Source organism: Vipera berus, assembly GCF_964194415.1.
Source record: "Vipera berus genome assembly, chromosome: Z".
In the NCBI taxonomy this organism is placed as follows: domain Eukaryota; kingdom Metazoa; phylum Chordata; class Lepidosauria; order Squamata; family Viperidae; genus Vipera; species Vipera berus.
The window spans coordinates 30,004,778-30,025,680 of record NC_138205.1 but is presented as its reverse complement, the minus strand read 5'-3'; the positions used below and the strand labels follow the sequence as shown (position 1 = coordinate 30,025,680).

Here is a 20,903-nt window from a genome sequence, read left to right as displayed (position 1 = left end):
GAAGTTCTGGCCCATGATCCCAGATATTTCAAAGAGCGTATATTTAATGATCTAAAATCTTTGAAAGGAGAAGGAGCTATTTTAATAGGTGGACAAAGGGGAAAAATGTGTTGGCCTACATGTCCCATTCTCCTCAATAATTGGGAGTTCAAAAGCTTGGAACCCTAATTCAAATATCTCATCGCTTCCTTCCTTATATTTCCCACAGCAACCCTTCTGGTTTACCACTGTCCAAATCATAGCATCTGTATACATTGTAATCAAATTAGGTTTCCAAATGCATAACTGCTTGACTATGCTTTCTAAAATGCAGGCTTTCTTAGAGCAGAAATATAAATCAGACCAGGATGCTACAATTAATTTAGAGTTTACACTGTTCTCAGAAGCAGAGATGGGATAAGATTATAGTCAGGGTGGGTTCCTATAATGTATGGTCTTGTTAGAAGACTGAAAAGGAGATAGAGTGAGCATGAAAGGACTTGAATGCCAGAGTTCCATTCAATAAAGCATCTCTACAAGTATATGCACTGTTATTGGCCTAGCATGGCATTTATTAGTCACCCTTCTTTATTAGGCAAGACGATTTTGGTTGCTACAGGAGTCAGGCCCAGTGCCCTGAACAGTACAGTCACTGGAGTCCATGTTGCACAGGTCACAATGACAGCTGAGAGCTACAGGATAGGTGAAGGATGGATCAACATCTGGGGGACAGCCTTGCAGAAGTGTAGTCTCATATTGTACTTCTTTGTAAATGCAGACCTTTTGGCTGAAGGAGGAGAAGAGAGGCTTCCACACCATTTCCTGTAAAAGAGAGAGTGGCTAGACATGACAGGCTTTCTTTCCTACTCTTTCACGGGGCAGCAACCAAAAATGGCACAGGGGCCATCCTTCTGCCTAGTGTTGACCTAATTTCTCTTACCTGCCCATTTGAGTGTGTATGGCTTGCCACTACTCCAGATATGCTGCTACTAGCAACTTCCAGAGATCCCTTCTCAATGCTATCAAAGCTGAGGAATTGGTTGGGACATTGACTGCCTTTGTAATGAGTAGTAGGAAGATAAAACGGCAAACTGGGCAGCAAAGTGGTCAGCTAAAGGCAAATAATGAAGAAATAATACTCTCCAAGTGATATCTTCTATCTGGGAAACTAAGGATGCACAAAGCCTCTGATAGGAAGAGGTTGCCTGTTCTTCCAAGATGGAAAGCAAATCCTGCTAGGCTGTAATATGTAACAGGAAATGTATAATTCAGAGGCCATGTGTAGTTTTTCCCCCAGTAGTACGGTAGCCAAGCAGGTGAAGAGTAGTGACTGCTTGAGTCAAATAATTGGTCCTATTTTATGAAGGTTACAATGTCCTTTCAGCCTTAATGCTAAGGCCCCAAATGGCTCCTCCCAATCCCCTTTCTGGGCTAATGCTTAGATAGCACTTCATGCAAGATTCATCAGCCCCATCAATTGCAGACAATTCTCAGAATCCCCAACAAGACATTTTGTCAAATTAACCACAAACAGTTCCAATGAGCATAATCTAGATCTACAAGATCATTGCATTGTCTTGAATCTTAAAAGGGTGCTGGGATAGCTTTCTCATCTAGGTGCCTTCCAGGCACATTAGCCCACATCATGGCCATCTGTGCTAGCTTGGGACAAGGAATGTTGTCCTAACACTCCTCCCTCGTCTACCCACCCTGGTCTTACAGTAACCACTACAGATGGAAGTGGTGATGGCCATGCAGACAGGGCAGTCGTCCTTCTCAGCTGCAATGGTAGCATTGACAGGGCGGCAGGGTTGGTTACTGCTGGCCAAACCACTTTGGTGAATGGCACAGTGAGTGGCAGCCAGGAACAAGAATGTTGCTAGCAACGGATTCTTTGCCTGGATGTAAAAGAGGGAAGAAATGAGAAAAATTTCATAGCTTTGGCATCAGTTTCAAAACATAAGCCTATAGCATAAGCTCTAAGGGATGTTGTGCAAATGGGACTGAAATTGTTGGGCAGCCTGCACGTTTAATAAATTATTATTATAGCTTCAGTAGGTAGTCTTCTGTCTGCTGGATCTGGTTTATTATTGTTTATAAGAGTCATGGTCATAAGAGACAAACATAAATAAAAGACAATACCTCTGAGCACATTCTAAGCCCAAACGTTTGTTGTCAGCAAAAATATTGAACTGCACAGATTACAAGCTTTTTACACAAAAGTTCATTCATAGTGACTCCTAAATTTAGCATCTAATTTAGATATGCAAATATTGTTACTGATTTTTCTTGTGACTATTCATAGTGAATATTTCCAGGTTCCAGATCATTGCCCAAACCTCTGCCAACAAATCCTGATCTTTTTGACCACAAAGTCACTGTATGCCTAAAAAACACCTGGATGTTAAGCTGATTTTTTAAAATACTACAAAAATTATTTAATGAATGAACAAAGGTGCCAGGATTGTATTTCTATACTTACACTAAGAAAAGGGGGGAAGGGGGCAAAGGGTATCTGCATCCTACTATTTATGGAAGGATTGGGTGCCCTTCCTGAACTTGTCCTTCCATTATCTATTATTTGATTTTTCAGTACCACATAATTGAATTAATATACATGAATCTAAATATTTAACATAAAATATAGTTTTTCTGGGTATATAAGATACCGAAATCTTTGAAAAAGATCTGTTTTGTCAATTGTCTCAAGCAGGTATTTCCTCAAAAGAGTTCATATAACCAATCCATGCTTGCTCAGTAGCGCCTAGTGAAGCAAAAGCACCACTTTTTGGCCGAATGCATGTAGAGAAACCTTTCCCCACTGTTTTGTGTTCAGCACAACTTCCAGAATTCCTAGCCTGCATGGCTAATTTAGATGTATCCAGCTCATCCAGAGGGCAGACAGTTGGAGAAAGTAAATATAGATTTGTTGGATGTGAGAGCTGGAAAGAATTGTTCAACTTTGCTCTGTTAGTGAAGGCTTTGTATTTATAGTATCCCTAACAATGGGCTGCCTAGACTCTGTTCAAAGCGAGCCCACCAATTCTTCATATAGGTAGACCCTAACCATTGGGAAGCCTCTATTATCCAACAATTAACCTTTTTTTGCAATTTCCTATTATGCTAAAGCAACATCCCTTGATTGGCAACCTCAGTAGATCATGTTAACGTGCAGGAACCATCACTGACCCAGCTATCTGCCTCCTCATTTGTACATACCTGCATTAGCTTCATTGCGTCTCCAGGGCTGTCATCCAATTGCAGTGTATCTGCCTCTCCCTTGCTTTTTATAGGGCTTTCCTCCTCCCATCATACAGCTGATAAAAAAGATTCAAGGGCAAAAATCTAATTAATAACCAAGATGCAACAACAAAGGATTTTAACAACATAGTCACAGTTCCCTCTGGAAATATTGGTTAAATATTGGCTCCTAGATTAAGGAGCCAACACTTAACCAATTTCACTTCAATCGGTGTTTCAAGTCCTCGTTTAATCTGAAAGTTCCACAGCCTGCTGCACTTTCTCCCTCCACCCTAGTTACTTTTCCATCTTTGCAGCAACACTGTGAAGTGGATATAGCTGAAAGAAACTGATCCAAGTTCATTTATAAACCCCAGAGAAAAGTTAAGCTTCCCAATCTTCTACGGGCAGTAACCTAGATACTACTGTATGTTACAGTAGGGCTACCAGATCTGAGCTGCAAAAATCCTGATGATCACCAACTGGGGGAAAAGAGTTTTCTGTCTTTTTTGTTGCTAGCTAGTAATGATTTACAGTCAGATCACAATGGTCTTCTAGCCAGGATTTGTATCTGGGAAGTTTGTTGATACTGTGAAGACTAGGACAGAACTCAAGTTTTATGAGCAGGAATTGGGATCAAGATGGTTAGAATATGAGGATCAAAAGATATGTGGTAATAACAAGAATAAATGAGTTTCAAGCATGAGGTAGGTCTTCTCAGAGTGAGAAATGCCCTGGGAAGCCTCAATCCTTTGTTAGTGGAAAGATGAAATGTCCAAATAATAATAATATTTCATTGGTGGAAATTTTGCATTTCGTTCTTTGAATGACCATGCTTGGTAAAGGAATAAGAATAAACTGCTTGTGCTGGCGAGGGAAATGTATTTGACGCTACTTCTTGACTCCATCTACTCTTGATGTATTAAATGCTTAGATTGGTGACTCCATGTTCTAAGGGAAGAGAAGAGGATATTAGACACAGCAGGCCGTTTTTACTGAGTTTGGTGAATTAAATCATCATGACTTTCAATTCCTGCTTACAGACTGTACTTTGAGCCCTGGTTTGAGTCCATGATCACTGATGGGACATCACTGAAAGGAACAAGGCAGTCTGTTTTTCTGAGTTTGGTAATTAAAGCATCATTTTTTCCTTGAAATTCCTTCCCAATGTGAAGAAAAAGAAAATCCACTTCTGCCTACAGTACACAGGAAAAGGGCTGTAAGAGCCACAAATTGGTTTCTGAAGAACTTGGATGGGGCCCAGAGTTTGCTGCTCCCCCTCCCATGGTGGGGTTGCCTTGTCCTAAGCTCTGTTTTGCAATAGCATCAGATAAAGCCATGCAGTATTTTCCATCAACCATGGCTTTTTGCGTCTCCAAGGCTGCCACTCTGGACTACATCAGGTGTTGCTAGGTGAAAAATCTCTTTCTGCCTTGGTTGCTTTCCACCTGGATTGCTGAATATGGTGTCCTTGATGCCAAACTGAGCTTCAAGGACCCAGTGGGACTATAGTCAAGGCTAGCAGAGAGCTGCAGAGGAACTGAGGGACACCAGATTGGGAAAAGCTGACTTAAAGCATTGTGGGAAATTCTGTTCCCCTTCCCCCAATAGGAGATTATCTTCCAGATTTCCATACACACACCAGACTCAAACTTCATGCAGCATTTTTGGCATTACCTCCACATAATTTTTCTTTAGTATATGAGGTAAAGGGAAAGGGAGTCCCTGCAGATTTTACTCTGCTAGTCATTGCTGACTATAGAGGGTAGTGCTCGGCTCCATTTCAAGCCCATTGGACCAGCGCTGTCCAAAGACATTTCTGCAGTCATGTGGCCAACATGACATCACAGAGCACTGTTACCTTCCCACTGAAGTGGTACCTATTTAACTATTTGTATTTGCATTCTTTCAAACTGCTAGGTTGGTAGGAACTAGGGTGAAGATGGGAGCTCATCCTGGCTGCTGGCTTTCCAGCCGACAAGCACAGCGTCTTAAGCGCTGAGTCACCACACCATTCCTCAGTATATAAGGGTCACCTTGGATTCAAAGAGAAAAACAATAGTAACGGAAGAAGCTTTTTTCTCTTTTCTTTTTAACTGTCAACCATTCTTCAGTGTGAGAATTGACTCAAATTCACAGTTTCCCAGCTGAGATCCAGGTAAACATTTGCCAAGGAGGTAAAATGTCAATCTTGCTTCCACAAAGGCCCAGAGCTGGTTAGTTAATTGTAGGACCTAGGGAAGGAAGGACCTGACTACCAAATCCAACTGTATCTAATATTTTTGGCAGCCACATGGCCTCCAATTCCTGACAGGGCTCATTCTCAAGTTCTGTTCTGGTCCCCATTGTGATTAATTACTTAAGTATTTCTGAGCAACAGGACAACTAAGCTATGGATACAATTTCCTCCCATTTTCATAGACATAGTTTTGCATTTTCAGCTATAGTATTGGTTCCTCTTTGGGTACCATAACAGTTTCAAAAGTCTGCCATCACAACTAAGCCAAGCCAGCAGGGTTTATGAACTGAGGTCAGTTGGCCTTGGCTGCTTGGCAATTTCTCCCAAGGAAAAACAATACACCTGTGAAGGTTTGCAGAAAGGTTGCTAGCAGCAATTTCCTACCTGTGAGTGGTGGAGGAGACATTGTTTACGTCAGATAAGTGGGGTAATGTATTTTAAGACATCAGGACAAGCGTCAGCTGGTTCCAAGTCATTCATCTCCCTAGAGATATCTGCCTTGGGGATTATTGTGCAGCCTTGGACAAGTCCTTCTTCCTAACCGCACAGGGTTATTGTGAGGGTAAAATGAGCTGTTTTCTATGCTGCTTTGAGGCCCCTGGCAAAAGGTAGAAATGCAAATGTGAACAAATCATGGTGATTATCATGGGAGACACCTTCCTTGCAGACCTCCTGAAAGGTAACCTGTGGGATTGATAACATCAGTTGAAGCTGCACTTCCCACAAATATTACCATGAGCACCACACATACTCAAGATCCATAATCCTCAAGGCTACCCATGCTATATTGGCCCTCTAGGCAGAAAGTTCAGCAACTATTGTTCTCACTCCCATTATAAAAAGAAAAAAATGCCACCAAAATCAACTACCTGAGGCAGGCAAATCATTCTAATTAATGCCAGGGCCAACCTAAGTCCATAATACTGTTATTTTTGTCAATATTTTTCAACCATAGCAAATTAAGAGGTGTGGACTTTTATTTCAAAAGCCAGAATTCATCCTCAACCAGTATAAAATGGGAAGCTTCATGGAGCCCCAATTAATTTCTTGTTACTTACTGTTAAGATATTTAAATTTAGTAGAAGTGGAGTTGTACAATGAGCCAGAACACACATTATAGTTGATTGGTTGGAGAGTGCTGGCTCCTGCATGATGCAATTGGCTAAAGAAGTGGTAAGAAAATAAGGGAGGCACCACACAGGTTAGGGTTAGTCATAAAGGACTCAAATGTCTATACACTAATGCACAGAGCATGAGCAACAAACAGGGTGAACTAGAAATTTAGGTAAATGAGGGCGGATATGATATTGTTGCCATTACGGAAACTTGGTGGGATCAAACCCACAAATGGAACACACAGCTAGAGAGATTCTAATTATTTAAAAGAAACAGACCAAATAAAAGAGGAGGTGAAGTTGCTCTCTATATAAGAAATAAATATATCTCTATAGAAATAGAGCACAACAATGATGAAAACTGTCTTGAATGCATTTGGGTCAATATAAAGGTGTGTGTGTGGGGAAATGACATTGCCATAGATGTATACTATAGGCCAGCCAACCAAACAGAGGAAATAGATGAACTTTTAGCTAGTCAGTTAACTAAGGTATGTAGGAAGCACATCACAATAGTAATGGGAGACTTTAATTACCCTGACATCAACTGGGAGACAAACTCTGCACCAAGTGGAAGATCAAACAGATTCCTGATAAACCTAACAGAAAACTTTGTCTCCCAAAAAAGTAGAGAAGGGAACTAGGGGATCAGCCATATTGGACCTAATTCTCACTAACAGAGATGAAATGATAGAAGGTGTTAAAGCCATAGGAACCTTGGATGGGGAGTGACCATGCAATATTGGAATTCAACATTATGCAAGCACAAACAATAGAACACAGTCAAACTAGTCTTGGACTTTAAGAGAGCTAATTTCGACAAACTTAGAGAAACCTTGGGAAGGATTCCATGGATGAGAATCCTCAAGGGGAAAACAACTCAATAAGCTTAGGAAATTTTGAAAAGTGAGATTATAAAAGGCCAGTTTAGCACAATACCAACGAAGAAGAAAAATAACAGCTGTCTAAAGTAAACAACATGGCTGCATAAAGATTGTCCTACTGGACAATCACTTAAATATGAGCCAGCAGTGTGCTGCAGCTGCCAAAAAAGCAGTGCTAGGCTGCATTAATAGAGGGATAGAATCAAGATCACATGAAGTGTTAATACCATTTTACAATGCTTTGGTAAGACCACACTTGGAATACTGCATCCAGTTTTGGTCACCATGATGTAAAAAAGATATTGAGACTCTAGAAAGAGCAACAAAGATGATTAGGGGTAAAAGGTAAATCCTGAGTGCCGCGTAACAGAGTGAGCGCCTGTTACTCGTCCCAGCTTCTGCCAACCTAGCAGTTCGAAAGCACGTAAAAATGCAAATAGAAAAATAGGGACCACTATGGTGGGAAGGTAACAGCGTTCTGTGCGCCTTTGGCGTCTAGTCATGCCGGCCACATGACCACGGAGACGTCCTCGGACAAGCGCTGGCTCTTCGGCTTTGAAACGGAGATGAGCACCGGCCCCTAGAGTTGGAAACGACTAGCACGCATGTGCGGGGGAACCTTTACCTTTACCTTTTACTTTAATGAAGAGAAGGACGAGGGGGGACATGATAGCAGTGTTCCAATATCTCGGGGGCTGCCACAAAGAAGAGGGAATCAAACTATTCTCCAAAGCACCTGAGGGCAGGACAAGAAGCAACAAATGGAAACTAACCAAAGAGAGAAGCAACCTAGAACTAAGGAGAAATTTCCTGACAGTTAGAACAATTAACCAGTGGAACAACCTGCCTCCAGAAGTGGTGAATGCTCCAACACTGAAAGTTTTTAAGAAGAAACTTGGCAGCCATTTTTCTGAAATGGTATAGGGTTTCCTGCCTGAGCAGGAGGTTGGACTAGATGACCTCCAGGGTCCCTTCCAACTTTATTATTATTATTTAGTACAAGGGCAAGGAACAGCATATGTACCATGTATTGGTAAGTCGTTTGATAAGGTTTTATGTCTACCAGATTTAGATCACAATATGCTGAGTGTGTCTTGCTTAGACACATTCATACAAGTAAGTTTTGCAAAGGGTAAATGCAAGGTCATAAAGAATAGGAGGTTGTGTGCATAAGGTTTGAAACTAAACAATTTATATGTTTTGAACCACAAGGAAACTGATGGCAGTGTGTAGACAATCTTTTCTAATGAACCAAAGCATAATGGGTATGCATGTTTATTACACAGAAGGCTGGGTCATGCAAGCTTTGAAGTAATATAGAAAATGCCTGAGCTGACTGTAGGTTTAAATATAAAAATTATGACAACTGTTTGGATTGTGCTATTTGCAAAGAGGCCAAATCAAAGAAGTAATAGGAAATCTGACAGGATTTTTCAGTTAGTGCATGCTGATTTAATTGGCCTCCATCAATGGAAGGGGCCAAATTTACTTTAATAATTGTTGATGACTTCTCAAGATATGGGTTTTGTTATTTACTAAAAAGCTAAACATACAGGTCGTGGTCTGTAGCTGCGCTCTCAAGGTGTCAGTAAAGTATCTCTTCTAGCAGAAGCTCATGCGAAGCGAGGAGGTGGCAGACACTCGTCAAAAGAGAGGGCTTTCAAGAACAAAGATGATCAGCCTCTAGCCCCGATAGTCAATGCGTGATGGTGTTTAACAGCTCCAGGCAGTCATAGCAGCAATAGTCAATGATTTCACAGCGACTGTCTGGAAACAAGTGGGGTGGGGAAAACACCGGCTCCAGGCAGTGATAGGAACATGAACAAAGGTAGTCAGCGTTCTGCAGTAACAGCTCACCCTGCAAGGGCAACTCGCCACAACGTCTATAAGTTGCACAGGTTGTTGTTGTTAGTTGCGAAGTCGTGTCCGACCCATTGCAACCCCATGGACAATGTTCCTCCAGGCCTTCCTGTCCTCTACCATCTTCTGGAGTCCATTTAAGCTCACACCTACTGCTTCAGTGACTCCATCCAGCCACCTCATTCTCTGTCGTCCCCTTCTTCTCTTGCCCTCCATCTTTCCCAGCATTAGGCTCTTCTCCAGTAAGTCTTTCCTTCTCATTAGGTGGCCAAAGTTCCACAAGTAACAGCAATCAAAGTTTGGATGGCCACTAGTCTCCAAAGCCGTAACAACCAGCTCTCTTTCTCTTCTGTCGTCGCTCCCAGTCTCAGGTCTCGTCAATGTCAAAACCCCTCCTCCCCTGTCCTTTATTGTTAAAATCTGAATTTAGCAACACCAGTAACTTTCTTTTCAGTTTTGTGGACCAGTGGCATTTGTGTGTGAAAGAGGGGATGGTCCCATGTATGTGGCGGGAAAACATGAACACACAGGTCCACTTGTGCAACTGGTGGGCACATGCACCCATCATTTTCACAAATGGAGCATGCACACATGAGTGGAGAAGTGTGCATGCATGTGCTCGCCCACTATTTCCAAAGCCCAGTTCTGAAAGGCTCAAGGCCCAGTAGTGGGCCCCGGCCCATGGGCTGGAGACCCCTGCTTTACAGAATCCTTAGCTGTGCACCTTTTGGCTTTGGTCCATCTGCTTTACTCTTTCTGGAACTACTAGCAATTGCTCTGATTGACCTGTACATCTTGGATGGCCTTGCACAACATAGCTCATAGCTTCATTCAGCTGCACAAGTTCCTTCGCCATGATAAGGCATTGATCCATGAAAGTGAAAGAATGTTACTGCCTTCCTTGTAATCAAGTAATCTTCCACAATGTCACTATAATGACCCCAAGGGAATTGAATTTTGGCAAATTTGTAGCTGCTTCAATTTTAGCAACACCACTGTACTCCTGCAGGGAGCTGCAGCATGTGAACCCTAACCGTAATTCCAATGCTCCCTTACAGTTTCCCATAAAGCAATGGGGAATCCAGCAGGGAGTGTTGCAAGTACCTTGGGCAAGTCTCTCCCACTGTGCAACTTCCACAACTCCACTGCAGTCACACCATGATGGCCACTTGTGCATCCCATTTACCTTTCTTGGCTTGTGCCTCACCACTGCATGCCCTCCCTGAATGATATGGCACCTCTCTGCCATTTGGCCATTCCTGCACCACTGCACATTCCTGCCAACTCATACTGTACTCTCATGTGCCCTCCCCAAACCATGTAGCATCTCTCTCACATTCTTCCACAGCCATCCTGATCTGTCCCATGCCCTGACAGTCCATCCTTAGTGCATGACAGGTACCATGCAGGAAGGCATTGCAGCACAGGTTGGGATGGATGTACAGGAGTTATGCATGGGCTGGGGAGAATGCATATGGGTGCAGCAAGAGTTGTTAGTAGTGCACAGTGGTACAACATTGCAGTGCAGCACAAGGACAGAGGAGCTATAAATATCGAATGGGAGGGAGTTAGCCATGCAACTTTTGACTTTCCTGTTGGTTTCCCCATGGCCTTGTGGGAAACTGTCAGAACCACTGGAAATGATAAACATCTGGTCGTGGCTGATCATGACAGTATGGCAGCAAAGCAACACTGAATTGGCCATAAATTTCCCAAATACCAATTCTTCAGGAGTCATGAGAGCTGGATTTGGGCACATTCTATAAGTTATCCCATTTTGGACATGTTGATTCAAAAACTGTTGCCCTATGTTGTACCGTTTTGTCTAATTCAAAGTTGCACAAACACACACCAAAAAAAGAAAAACCCAGGCACAAGATTTTTTAGTAGTATAGAGATACAGATGAAGGGGAAAATGGGAACAGTAAATCTTAAAGAGCAAGATGACACACTATCGTCACCTAGGGGCCAAACAGTTGTAATACAAATTAAAAGGGGCATAGATGAAGTCTAGCTGTGGATGTAATTGGTTGACATGGAAACAGTTTGAGAAACTCGGAACCTCTTTCTCAACCTTTATTGAAGCCCTATAATTTTGCAGACTGAATGCAAATGAGCCAATAGAATCCTGGGTAAAGCTTTTGGGAATTCTCATAAATGACTGGAGTCAGGAGCCATTACCAAATAGACAGTGGTCAATCTGCTGTAATGGATGGATGGTGCTTTGTTCTTTCACAAAATTCAAGTCAGAAAAAAGATTTTGTCTTGATGCATTTATCTCCTCAATCCAAAAGTTGTAACTGCCATATTATTGCTCTGGGGAGAAGATCTAGATGATATCTCCTTCCTAAATTGTAGGGATAGAAAAGAAAGGTCCAGCACAACTTGCTATGGCCAGCTCGCCACCGCCAAGTTGCCTGTCAATTTACCACTATCAAGTCATCGCAGGACAATTACACACGGTCAGCTCACCACAGGGATAACTCCACATAGACAGCCAGGTGGGCAGGCGAACAAGCAGATGGAGAGAGCACAGAGTGGTGGTGGCAGCCGGGGACTTCCCATTTTCACACACCCCATGGTTGCTGCAACCACTGCTGTCAAGGACTGGCCAGAGGCCAGGGACAATGGCGATAGGCAGGATGGAAGGGAGGGAGGTGGCAGCAGTCAGGAGTGTCACATTTTCACACACACCACCAGTTGCTGTCCCTGATCCTCTTTGGCCCATGGGTCAGCATGGCAGCAATGATGGCTGAGGGAGGAGGTGAAAATGGGATACCCCAGCTGCCACCCCATTCTGCTCTGCCTGTTTGCTTGCTTGCTCACCTGACTCTCCATCTGGCTACCTGCCTCCCTGTAGTTGGCCATGTGATGACTTGATGGCGGTGAGTTGGCAGAGATGACTTGGCAGTGGCAAGCTGGCAGTAGTGAGCTGGCTATGCTGAGCTGGCCGTGGCAAGTTGTCCTATTCCAGAAAGGGAAGGGGACTAAGACATGAGAAAAGCGAACACTGAGTACATAAAAGAAAAGAGGGCCAAGTAGGGCCAATCAACAACGTTCATTGTAATAAAAGTCATCGGCCTGCTAACATCAAATATCTGAAACCGGCTTGACTCCCAGGGAAGTCTGGTCTCCCCCTGAGATAACTAGCAATATGGAAATTGGGATGGGCATTCCTCCCCACATAGCTGGCTTCACTCCTGAAACCAAATAAAATTTGCTTGGTGCAGCTGAGCCCAGAAGAAAAGGCTGAAGATTGTGTATGGCTTGATGTAGAAGAAGCTCTTTCATCTTTGTAAACCCCTCAGAAAAGTGTATAACCATTCACCACAGCCAACTCACTACGGGACAATTTGCCATGGCCAACTCGCCATGGGGCAAGAGTTACACTAATATTGAAGAAATAGTGCAATAATTAAAGGATCCCAAAGGAGGGACCAAGTGAAATGTGAATGAAAAATTTAAATGTTTTAATAATTTTAAATAATTAAAATGAATTGTTGAATTGTCCTGCACAGAGTTGTATCATGGAGAGTTGGCCATGGTAAGTTGGCTGCAGCAAGTTGTCCCATTCCGCCTTCAGAATCCCTTTGTCTGGATGATTTGGGGCAGGCAATCCATGAGATTTTTGTATATTATACTCTACAGCAGAAAAGGAAACTGTCAGAATCCATTTATATCACATTTCATAAATGTATAGGTAGAACAATGTGCTTATTCTGGGGATTCTGCCATCTCTCCGAAGGGGGGGGAGAGGATAGACTTTAGGCATCTTCAAACAACAGGGAACATTTGAACAAAAAAGGAAGCAATAACCATAAAACCAAGGAGAGTTCCCTTTCCCATGGAAGGGCCTGACATCTGACCAAATGGATGAGGGGAGGGGCTGAAATGGGAATGCTTTATATAGGATTGAAATGTAACTTTGTTAGATTCCGTCTTGTATTGCCACAATCAATTCCATCCTAGTAAACATTTTCCTTTTGGACTAAACTTGCATCCAAGAGTTCTTATTTCCTAAGATGTGGATTGAGGTGGGTCCTGACAGAAACTGTGTTAAGGGTCAAACTTAACAAGGAATTAGAGCAGCCTATTAACCCTTAGTGTTCTATCCTCCCCACCACCATAGATTTGCTTACATTTTGGAAATCTTGTGGCATTAAAAAACAAAATCCCACAAGTGGACTTTTTTGGGGGGGGAAAGAGTGAGCACAGGGAGACAAAAGCAAAATAAACTGGCAGTTGTTTAAAAGATTATAAAATTCACCCTTCCAAGAAAGTATTGAGGAGAAACAATTACCCTCATGGAAGGGTGGCATCCATGCCAGTCTTGGCTTTTTGAACTTCTCCTTTGGAGTGCTGCGCTGGGCCCTGACAGGTCCTGGGCAGGGAGAGGAACAAGCAGGGATGGTGACAGCTGTCTGGCGAATGTCAATGACTCCTGTTTAGCCTGCCTTTTGCACGGGTGGCGCAAGAAAGTGAGGTGATGAAGCCTTCAGAGAAGGAAGGCAACCCCCCTCCCTGGAAAGGCAGACCAAGCAGCAGTCATTGACAGACACTGGTGGGCGAGCAATAGGTAGAACACATCTCTTGTAGGCAGGCAGTGATGATGACATTGCAGACAGCCAAGCAGGTGGGTGCACTCTAACCTGACCAACTGGCCATGCCTGGTGAGAGACATGGCCTATCATAATACCGTGTCTGATAGCCACCTCCTGTGAAGGGAGGTGTGGGGGGTTGTATTGAGTTGTCCCATGGCAAGTTTCCTGTGGCAATTTGTTTTGCACGAAAATGGCAGTGCCAAGATGTTAGCAACAAGGCAGGCGTGGGGGCATGGCTGTGGCAAGATGGTGCCAAGATGTCACCGGGGAAATCCTTTGTAACTTGGTGTGATGTTTCCCTTGGACAACTCCAGAATTTTCCTCAGAGATAAGCTCAAGGGATGGCATTCCTGGCATGTCAGGAACTCAGTTAATTAATAACTCTAAACCAGAAGCCCCCAACCTTTGAGGCACCAGGGACCAGTTCTGTGGAGAAATATTTTTCCACGGACCAAAAGGGGTGTGGTTTTGTGTGCTACCTGCATCCAGCAGATGGGGCTTCACTTATTTGCGTGGCCCAGTTGCTGGTATGACGTGGCCCGGTGCCGGTCCATGGACCAGGACTTGGGGACCCCTGCTCTAAACAACTGGCTGGAAGAGAATCAAAAAGGACTTTAGCTGGGGAAAGCTTGCAGGGGCAGCCAGCCAGCAAAGAGGAAGATGAACTGCCTTCTGCACCTGATCTGAGAGCACACAGGACAGAGAAAATTGAGCAGCAATGGAGACCAGATTATTTGGGAGAAGACCCCGCCCATCTTGATGGGCTGCATGGGAAGCTGACTATGTATGACAGCAGGCAGAAGGAGGCTTTGCTGGGAACAATGTATTGGTTTGCTGGCCATTTGTTTGTTTGTTGTGCTTCCTGCTTCACCTTGCTTGGAATTGTGCCCTGCAGCTTTCATGTGTATATTTCATTTTTGCCTGTTGGATTTAAGTTTGTTTGGTGGAGCCATTTCTTTGAGCAACTTTCACTTGTTTATGGATTACTGACCAATTTGTGGATTAATCTTGGCTTGCTTGTGGCTGGACTTATTGGGACAATTCTGAGTATTGGTAAAGGGAATTAATGGGAATATTAATCATCTCACTAAACCAGTTACACGTGTATGAGTGGGGCAGCACACTTGGTCACTAAATTACTGGTTGTAAGGTCTACCTGTATACAGAAACTTCCAGATAAATGTGCATATGATCTGATCTTCAGCTGTCACTCTCAGGTCATCAGCCCTAGGACTGGTCTCCTCCTCAGCAGAATACTGTGCCCCTGTATGGCTAACAACTGCCATTTAGACACCACACTCCTGATATAATCATGAGGATTATAAACAGATGTATTAAAACCATTCTAACTTGCTGCCTTCCTGTTCTGAGCCATATTGCATTGCCAGTTTTATTTTATTTTATTTATTTTTATTACATTTATATCCCGCCCTTCTCCGAAGACTCAGGGCGGCTTACAAGCTTAGCAGTATGAAGGCAAGATGTACTAGTGAGAGAATACAGAAAAAATATGAAAAATTCACTGCTACAGGTGCATGCTGACCTTCCTCATTTATCAGCAGGAAGACTCAAATACAGCAAGACCCCACTGGCACCTTCACATCTGCCCAACAACTTTAACATCAATTCCCAATGGAAAGCCAAATGGGTTGCTGAATGTCCAGTTATAGGAAGACATATAAATGACTGCACAAAAAAGGTGCCAAGCTTTGAATTACTAATGGACAATCCTAAGTAGAATTCATACTTCACGTGGCATCTGCCGGGCCTCTCTGTATAAATAGGGCATAATATCCTTAGTGCGACTGTGGGGTCCCATATCAAACTATACATTGTGACCAGCTATAAACTGAGGACATATACTGGTCCAGTATGATTTTTCAAAATGTAAACAATGCTGCACTTCAATGGTTAGATGCCCTAGACCAGGGGTCCCCAACCCTTGAGCCACAGCCATTTGTGCTCAGGAAGCTCCATTTGGGCCAGTAGCACAAATGGACTTGCATGAGCTCATATGGCCATCTGCCACTGGCACACAACCATCCCCTCTTCCCCCTCCCCCGGCCGCTATTCTGCCAAGCCCAAAAAGATCGGGGACTGCTGGTCTAGACATTGATATTTCAACATAGGTCTTTTTGGCATTTATATTTTATTGGGTTCTATTAATCTAGTTGAAATGTGAATTTATGTTGCTAGTCCATGTATGATATGACATATGCTAAATAAATAAATATGATCTGAGGCTGTGTTATGTGAACAAATCATACTTTTACTTTTATTCTTATTCCACCAACATTTTTACTAAACCAACTTAACCAACCACTGAGTTTGCAAGAATTCCTTTCCAGGTGACAAAGCAATTTTAAAAATCTGCCAGTTTTTTGTAAAGCCTGTTATTACCACTTTGCACTACAGGGCACAATTTGAAGATCTAAACTGAAAAAAGGAAACAAAAAAGATTACGGTAACTGTGAAGGTGTGAATTAAGCAATTGGTCTGTGGATCATATTGAAACCAATGGGATGAATAAATTAAGAGCTTGGTGAAAGTCAAGAAATGGACGAGCAGCTTAATGAACCCAACTCCAGGCAATTTATTCACATATTTTCCTTCAATTCATCTTTTTGCCGAATTATAAGAGTTGCTGCTTCATCCACTTCTCCCATCTTTCTCTCTCTTTTCCGTTTGAAAGTAAACTGAGCCATCTTTATAACTGAAAAATGTTTTTAAAAACCCAAGACAAGTTTACACTGGAATCACTAACAACTTCCAACATATCGCGCACAGATATACAGACCATGTATTCATGCTTCACCTCATCCACGGCTTGCTTAAAAAAAATAAAACCCAGAATGGATTTAAGATAATCTTTATTGTCAATTCTGGAAGGCGGTTATCCCACGCACCTTCCTGGATCCCAGCAGAGATCGACTGAGATAATTTCACGGTTGCTCACAATGGCACTCATGGGGCCATCTGCTAGTGTGGCCTGCTGCAGGTCGACACGTCCTTTTTTAGTGTGTGGATGTTGCTTGCCAATTTGACTAACCCACAGCTGCCCAAAAGGACTCTGTTAAAGCGCAAACGGGAGGCTGCTCTGTTGAAGTCGTCCTCGCCCTGACCTCTCTCCGCTCCGCTCTCGCTTCTGTCTGAGAAGCTGCTGAGCCCGAGGCCACGCCTCCAAACGGCGCTCGTGGCTAACGGTTTCCCACTACAACCGGCGCGGCTGGCCAACGGTTTCCCTGACGTCACATCCCGGGCGCGTCCCAGGTTTTATGCATCTCTCGGTTACTCGGCCGCAGGATACGTAGGGATGCTTCTTGGTCGAGATTTATAACTGAAAAATGTGAGAAGCCCTAATCGGGGTCGGTGCAGAGAAGGGATTCGGAAGGAAGAAGGCTGCAGCTCTCAGATTTCTGCAGTGGGTGACCTGGCTCAGGGAAGGACCTCCGAATACCTACCAAGAATTTTAGGTTTTATTAGCTTTTTAATAAAGTTGACATTAAGATTAGCATGGCATCTATGCCTCTTTTTAAAATTAAGAAAACCATATTTATTATTAACAATGATTTCTTTCTCTTCTTTATGTGCAAAAACTAGGGTATTTATAAACTAAGCAATACAAAAGCTACATTCACAAATGTTTGCTTGGAATGCCACAATGAACTGACATTGTTAAGACTCATTTTCAAAAACTGCACTTGAATCCTTTAATATTACTTTTTCTTTTCAAACTCATCTCCAAACCATATACAGACAGTATGCCGCAGTGTGTCAGGAAATGTGTGCAGCAAGGACAGTTTACTACTGATATTTTTAAAGATCAGGAGACCAATTCTGCTGTAGATCTCCAGAGGCAGGGTAGACTGGTCCCATCACTAGCTGCTAAAGGGTGGTCAGCTCTGGTCAAATTAGCAAGAAAGTCGCTGTTACCCTGATTGCTTTTTTTTGCCTGCCCATGTCATTGGCTGTTGGACGCTCCTATGGTATCCAGGATTCGCCCTTAATGCCCGATTGGAGCCCGGACCTGGGGCTGATACGAACATATGTCCCCTCTCCTGTGACCCCTATTGACAGTCCGGTGTGTCCTGGGTTTGGCCGCGGTGAGAGAGCGGTCTGGATTGGTTATCTACCACCCACTGATGTGAGAGATCAGTGGGATGGGTTCTCCCGGTTGGAAAACATGTACTGGAATCACATGATCACCATTTATGACCTCCCTGAATGGCATCTGACAAGCAAAGTCCCTTGCAGATTCTCTTAATAACCATGTGATTTCCTTAACAGTCACCATGATTCACTTAACAACTGCATCAAAAAAGGTCATAATATAGACATGACTACAACTGCATCCGTTTAGTGATAGAAATTATGGTCCCAGTTGTGGTTAAAAATCAAGGACTACCTATACATTGATATCCCATCTCTCTTCCAGAAGTTCACATCATAAATACTGCTTCTGTCTTTCACATATTATCCATATCACAATCCTATAACATGTATTTTTAGAGGAAGATAGACACCTTGTGACTATCAGTTTAGCAATGGAACTGAATCTGCAACTGCTCATTGTCAATCCAAAATTGTAATCCCCAATTATGTGGCCTTCCAGATGTTATTTATTGGATACCATCATTCCTAATCATTGACAATGGGGCTGAAGATAAATATCATTTTAAGAGCTATTGGTTTCTCACTCTTGCTGAGAATCCTATATATCTGTTCTGGGTGTTGTATCCAAATATAGAGCTGCTTAGAACAATATAATCCTATGCCTCTTTCTTGAGATGTGCCATTGTTACTCAGGCAAGCCAAGTCATTTTCTCTCTAGCTGACTTCCCAAGTGATATTGAAGAGAAAATTGGAAAATCTCATATAAACCAAGTAAGTTGGAATATAAATGTGAAAATTATCTCTCAGGTTGGGTTCAAACAATTGCACTAATTCATTGCTTAAACATTATTCAAATAAACCACACACTGGGAGACTTTACATAATAGACTAAGCCAAAATTAGCAAACTTTAGTATAGCAATACATTTCACAGTTCAGGCTATACAAAAAGGGGTCTGAAGCAGGCATGATGTAACAAACCTGGTTGCTGACTGTGAGGACCTATCCATGCTTGAGGCATCAGTGAACCACATAAGCAAAGAGCCAATATAGAGGGGGTGGGGTTGTTTTGTGGGTAACTGAAGCAAATGACTATGGCTATCAATCCTGAAGAATTAGCTAGGCCTAGCAAATGCTAGTTCTTATGTGCTATTCCCTTATGACTTTTTGTTTTGGAATTCAGTGTCATTGTACAGTAGTCCTCATAGAGCTTGCCCGTTATCACTGTAAGTTGTGACAATCATAAAATGGGTCACCCACATAACATCCAATTTTATGACCTTTTTTGTTGCAGTTTTTAAGCAAATGTGGTCATTAAACAAACAATTGGGTGTTTTTTTGCCAAAAACTAGAAATGCCAGTTTTCAGAAAACATCACAAAACATGTTCACATGGCTGCAGGACACTGCAAACAGCTGTAGATGTGGACCACTTTCTGAACATCCAAAATGCAGTCGATGGCCTAACCATTAGAACTTTGGAACCAAATAATAATAATAATAATAATAATAATAATAATAATAATAATAATAATAATAATAATAATAATAATAATAATAATAATAATAATAATAATAATAATAAGAAGAAGAAGAAGAAGAAGAAGAAGAAGAAGAAGAAGAAGAAGAAGAAGAAGAAGAAGAAGAAGAAGTTGGAAGAGACCTTGGAGGTCATCTAGTCCAAACCCCTGCTAAGGCAGGAAACCCTATACCATTTTAGACAAATGGCTGTCCAGTCTCTTCTTAAAAACTTCCATGTTGGAGCATTCACCACTTCTGGAGGCAGGTTGTTCCACTGGTTAGTTGTTCTAACTGTCAGGAAGTTTCTCCTTAGTTCTAGGTTGCTTCTCTCCTTGACTAGTTTCCATCCGTTGCTTCTTGTCCTGCTTTCAGATGCTTTGGAGAATACCTTGACTCCCTGTTCTTTGTGGCAGCCCCTGAGATATTGGAACACTGCTATCATGTCACCCCTCACCCTTCTCTTCATTAAACTACACATACCCAATTCCAGCAACCGTTCCCTATATATTTTAGCCTCCAGTCCCCCAATCATCTTTGTTGCTCTTCTCTGTTCTCTTTCTAGAGTCTCGACGTCTTTTTTACATCGTGGTGACCAAAACTGGATGCAGTATTCCAGGTGTGGCCTTACCAAGGCATTGTAAAGTGGTATTAGTACTTCACGTGATCTTGATTCTATCCCTCTGTTAATGCAGCCTAGATTATAAGTATCCTCATGGAAGTCTGTTGTAACTTCAAATGGTTGCTAAACAACTGGTCTTAAATTGAGGGCTACATGTAGTTCTGGTATTGTTGTGTATGGAGTGAGATTAAAGTACTTTATAAGAAGACAAGAAGGGCAGATTTATTTCACTCCAGAAGTCCCCTCTGGAGATGCTTCTATTTTCTTTATATACAGTAGTGCAAGAATCAATTCTTGCACATTAATCCTGTATTGGTTTGCTTACTGCTGTGGGCCTAATATTCTTCAGGTGAGCACAGATGCATGGGAACTTACGCCTAGTTTGGTCACAGCTTTCTGAAGCTAAAATGCTAAGGCAGTATAGCCAGGGCTTTTTTTTGTCATAGAACGCTCAGAACGGAGTTCCGGCACCTTTTTTGGATGGAACATTGTAGGGTAGGCAAGGTGGGTTGTATGACAAATTTTGAGTTCCGGCACCCTTTTCTTTTACAAAAAAGCACTGAGTATAACAAAGTATAAGTCAAAATGTTCTGTTTGTTGAACGCATCTAGAGTTTTTGTTTTAGTTATTTCAACAAAATGATCAAAAGGTAAACATGATAAAATATTTTTTTTCTTCTTCTTTTTGGATGCAGTAGAAAAAGGGACTAGTGAGTGAGTACAAATCTCTCCATC

At 42.5% G+C, this 20,903-nt stretch overlaps 1 protein-coding gene across 1 annotated transcript; it reads right to left on the bottom strand.

The window, feature by feature from the left end:
- Positions 1-28: 28 nt before the first annotated feature.
- LOC308678935 (lutropin subunit beta-like) lies at positions 29-16,886 on the bottom strand (the record flags this gene model as incomplete). Its single annotated transcript, XM_081346164.1, has 3 exons — positions 29-801; positions 1,689-1,917; positions 16,825-16,886. 3 exons carry the CDS (start codon positions 16,884-16,886, stop codon positions 571-573), a joined length of 522 nt encoding a protein of 173 aa, XP_081202290.1. The 3' UTR covers positions 29-570.
- Positions 16,887-20,903: the final 4,017 nt, after the last annotated feature.